Below are 4,478 nucleotides of genomic sequence, written 5' to 3'. Positions count from 1 at the left end.
GAAAACTTATTTTCTTTTCTTTGTATGTTATGTTGTGTTTAAGCATTTAATTTGATCAAAAAGGATATTTACCGTACCATGACTTATTTGGATTGTTTCAATGTAATTAATATTTTTTATTACTAATTAAAACTTATTGTTTCATATTTTATACATTAACATTTTTAAATTATTGTATAGGGTGTGTGAGAGACATTTCAAAACATAAAATTTTTAGATTTAATTTACATTGTCTCTGCTGCAGAATATAAAATACCATCATAATACATTAATAATTACAGTAATTTTTTTTAATCTCATCTGTAGTTTGAAAACTTACCTTGAAATTTTCTAGAGTTTGTTTGTGGGAAACGTGTGTGAACCTGTTTTCTTCCGTGGTTTTAACCTGAACCTCGCCCTCCTCCATCAGATCGAGCTCTGCTGCTCCTCCCTGGAGTCGCGCCTGCAGGGCGTCGGCGAAGTCCAGTCCCACGTCCGCGACGTCTTCTCCCGCCTCGCCGACCTGGACGACGAACTGGACTCCCTGAGTCCCGTCTGCCGTGACGCCGACTCGCTGGCGTCGCAGGCAGACGCCGTGAAGAGCTTCCTGTCCCGCCTGTCCGACCTGAGGACGGAGCTGGAGGGACACGCCGCCGACTGCACCGCCATGTTGAAGAGGGAAGGCTCCTCGCCGGACCTGCTGGCTCTGCGCAGGGAGACGGAGGCGCTGAGCCGCCAGGCTGGCAAGGTGGGGAAAACATTCTTTACTTGTAGGGCTGCCACTGAGTGAACAGTTTAAATATTATAACACTTGAAGAGTTTTACATAAAATGTATTTACAAACAAATATATTGCAGTTTTAAATGCTAATTGTGTGTTTATTTTGTACAGTTGTGACTTGGTGACCACGCTGAATGTTTTGTTTTTTTCAGCAAATCAAATTTTTTGAATCTATAGTCCAGTTAACAATTAATCAGTTACTAAAATAGTTGATGATTATTTTAATTATCACAGTTAATCCCTCAATAATTCCTTAATATAATTCCTTACAATAACAGAGCAGAGATTACTTTAAAAACAGAACATTCAATCACATTTTTTGAGTTTGTTTCTTTTCTGTATTAAAGTTACAAACATTTTGGATCTTAATGAATATTTTAATTGGTCGTTAAACAAGAGGAACGTCTCTTAGCGTCACATTTATGTCTGTTTCGTTGCTCTCCAGCTGAGCGAGCGCGGCCAGGCCAGGCTGGTTCAGATCGAGGACGCCGCAGAGAGAGTACAGGACTTCTACCGGCTGGTGGCGGAGCTGCAAGGCATGCTGGGAAAAGCCGAAGACGGGCTGAACTCGCAGGGTGTGGTCGGCACGGAGGTGGAGATGATCAAACAGCAGCTGCAGGAGTTCAAGGTAGGACTGGCTGGGTTTGAGTTGCTGCTGAAGCTGGTCGTTTTGCTTGGAGATTCAGAATTTCTCTGAAACGATCGAGAGATTTAAAAAACTGAACTTTAAGTTTTAAGTCAACCATTGATGGAAAAAGTTCTAGTTACCTGTAAGTTAATGTTGTCTTATTTTAAGTGTACCAAGATATCTGCGCCAGAAACTTGATCAAAAAAAGTTAGTAAGATTTTGTGTGTTTACAGTGTGAATAAGTTTAATTCAGTGCAGGGAAACTTTCCTGTAGCAGTCCGTCTTACAGTGATGCTGAAGAAGCCTCTGACAGAAGACACTGTTGAATCGTTCTTTGCCCAGAACAGAACCAGTCTCTTTTATCACCTTGTTTATACCTTTTTAACAGTTGATTATTTTTCTATTTCATGTCAGAATCATCAAAAATAACATAAAATTGGTCAAAACCAAAAGTCTTCAAGAGGATTTGTTGAAAAGTGTTTTATCAGTGGATTCATTTTAAATGCAACTTTTGGTTCCAAAGAAGAAGAGAAACAAACTGTCACTATACAGGAGTTTTATTCTTCAGATTAGCACTTAGCGTGAAATTAATTTTGCTAAGAACAGAAGAACAGAGTAAACTTTCGTGCAACACGAGCTTCGCCTCACAGAGCTGCGTTTGTGTGGTGAATGGCGTCATTGAGTTTTTGCAGAGCTCTTTCCTCCAGAGATCCTCATTTAAAGGGATTGTGTCTGTTTGTTTGAACCGCGCTGCGCTGCAGACGGCTGAATCACGCTGCCTTTCCTCCCTTTGATGCAGCATCACTAGTGATGTTTGTCAGGAAATCTTCCAGCACATATTTCATGATTTTCCTGTTTCTAATGCAAATCTATGAAACGAGTTTTGCTGCGAAACTTTCAAAGTTTGGTCCAAGCTGTAATCGTTTTAATAAGGCAGAGTTTTAGTAGTTTTGCTTTGATGGAGGCTGTTTCGTAATCCTCTCTTTTCATCTAAATGTCACAATTTGCATTTGCAAACATAATATTTAAAAGAGCTCAAAAAAGTAAAATTTCTCACAAGAAAAGTTACTTTAATGTTTGTAAAACGTTGATTTTGAGTGTCCTGCTCCGTTTTCACTCATCTACTGCTTTGATCTTGTAATTATGAAACAGACCAAACACTGAATTTGATACCAGTCTGTCTGTTTGCTTCCTTTTCTTGTGGTTGCGACGTTCTCAGTCGGTAAATTCTGCGGCGGCAGCTGTGCAGCTTTTGTTGTGGTCGCTGCTTTTATCTCGACCATTCCTCTTAGTGATAGGGACACAGACGTCTCTACGAAGCGTTGCTGCGTATTAAGCCCATTAAACTATATTATTTATTTGTTTTATCTGTAGATCAAGAATGGTTCTCCACATGTAATAGCATTTGTCCAGAAAATCGATGAAACATTCACAGAGCCTTCATATTTACTGCAAAAAACAACTGCTCTGTAATCAGAGATTGCACATGAAAAGAGGCTGTGTTACCAAAAAAGTGATAACAAAGAGGTTTCTGTTGTCTGAAGCGCTCCACACCAAGTCAGCGCCACAACTCGGCATTTTGGAAAACATTTTGAGTTTGGTCACTTATTCATCAATCTCAGTTTTATTTTAACCACTTTTATAATGCTTCACTAAACAAATATCAATAATTGTAGTAATTTAAAATAGAAGTAAAGCAAAATATTCAATAAGTTTCTGATCAGACAAGCATTAAAAATAAAAAAATGAAAAAGAAATTATGTTTTATAGTGTGAAATTTAGAGAAATTTCTAATTTTTTGTCTTTGATTCTTAATATTTATATTAGGTCTATACATATGGGTTCAGCTAATGAGTGTGTATGCTAACACAGGTATACCAATATTCGCTAGGGTTAAAGACCACAGCTAAAATTCATAAATACTTCAGCTCCCTTTAAAAACATTCATATCGGCCTCTTTTAATAGTTCAAGCATCAAATACACATTAATATGCATTACTACATGCTGTGCAAACCATCTTAGCGCTAGCATCTATAGTCTTCCTTATTTCCACTCTTGGTTGTTCAGCCAATCAGCATCAAGGAAAATAAAAGTCACTCCTGGATTGGCTGTTTTGCAAATGCCATTTTTCTGGCAATAAGTTAAAGCTTATTGGTGTCACAGAAATGAGCCGAGTCAAAACCTCCCAGAATGTTAAGTCACATTTGGCACTGCGCTGTTACCTAGCAACGCCAATGGAGTTCTGCCCGTTACCTAGCAACCCCAGCGGAACTCCAGCATATTTAATTTTACCGCAAATTCAAATTTTTTGCATTTTTGTACTTCCATCTGGATCTCGGCTGTGGTTGCAGGTTTATGTCTGTCACTACGCTCTCATTTCTTTTTACAGTTTATATTTTCAGCATCAGTATTTGGGTTTCCAGGAGCAACAACCTGTAAAAGCGTAATAACTTTTCATTTAAGACAGTCAAAACAATCACTGAAAAAAAAAGTGACGGTGGACCATTATGGGATTCGTAAGTAATGAGCTGCCTTCAGGCAGGTTCTCTGCAGTCACCTTGTTCCTCCAGCTCCGTGTCAGGACACAGTGTCCTCTTTCAGTCCAGCTACTATCATTAAAACGCACATTTTTCTCAGCATGATGTCATATCCTGGCCACTTATCCACAAGTTTGTGAGCCATGAGAGTAAGAATGCAAAAACTGTAAAACAAGGAGTCCTTTTTCAGTCCACCAGAGTGAGAAGGACTCCTTTTTCACTTAAATATCTAACTTTTTAGTTAGATATTTAACTAACTAAAAGTTAAATACTGCTGTGCCTGGACTGCTCATCTTTGTGTGTTGAGGTTTAATGAGAACAAGCTGGGAAACGTGCAGCAGACAATAAACAGATCAAAGAAATAAAGAGGACGGATTCAAAGAGAACTGAGAAGATGAATAAACTGAAGTTGATTCATGAGTTCTATGCTTAAATGAAAGATTTTCAGGTGCAGCTAATGATAGATGAATATATTCACAGATGTGCTTTGAGTAGCGTAACATTATGCTGCCAAGCAGATTCTCTGTACTTAGTCAGAGGTGCACCGATCGGG

At 38.7% G+C, this 4,478-nt stretch overlaps 1 protein-coding gene across 21 annotated transcripts in view; it reads left to right on the top strand.

The window, feature by feature from the left end:
- macf1a (microtubule actin crosslinking factor 1a) overlaps positions 1–4,478 on the top strand; it is a 222,836-nt gene that overhangs the window by 152,442 nt on the left and 65,916 nt on the right. For all 21 annotated transcript variants that reach the window (XM_015046202.1, XM_015046193.1, XM_015046256.1 and 18 more), the window contains 2 exons: positions 410–727; positions 1,205–1,387. In XM_015046202.1, the coding sequence (XP_014901688.1) occupies positions 410–727; positions 1,205–1,387 (501 nt within the window). The remainder of the gene's footprint in view (positions 1–409; positions 728–1,204; positions 1,388–4,478) is intronic.

Source organism: Poecilia latipinna, unplaced genomic scaffold, assembly GCF_001443285.1.
Source record: "Poecilia latipinna isolate Pla-1442-1.1 unplaced genomic scaffold, P_latipinna-1.0 Scaffold39, whole genome shotgun sequence".
Lineage (NCBI taxonomy): Eukaryota > Metazoa > Chordata > Actinopteri > Cyprinodontiformes > Poeciliidae > Poecilia > Poecilia latipinna.
The sequence above is the reverse complement of the archived record's forward strand: the minus strand, read 5'-3'. Positions and strand labels throughout refer to the sequence as shown.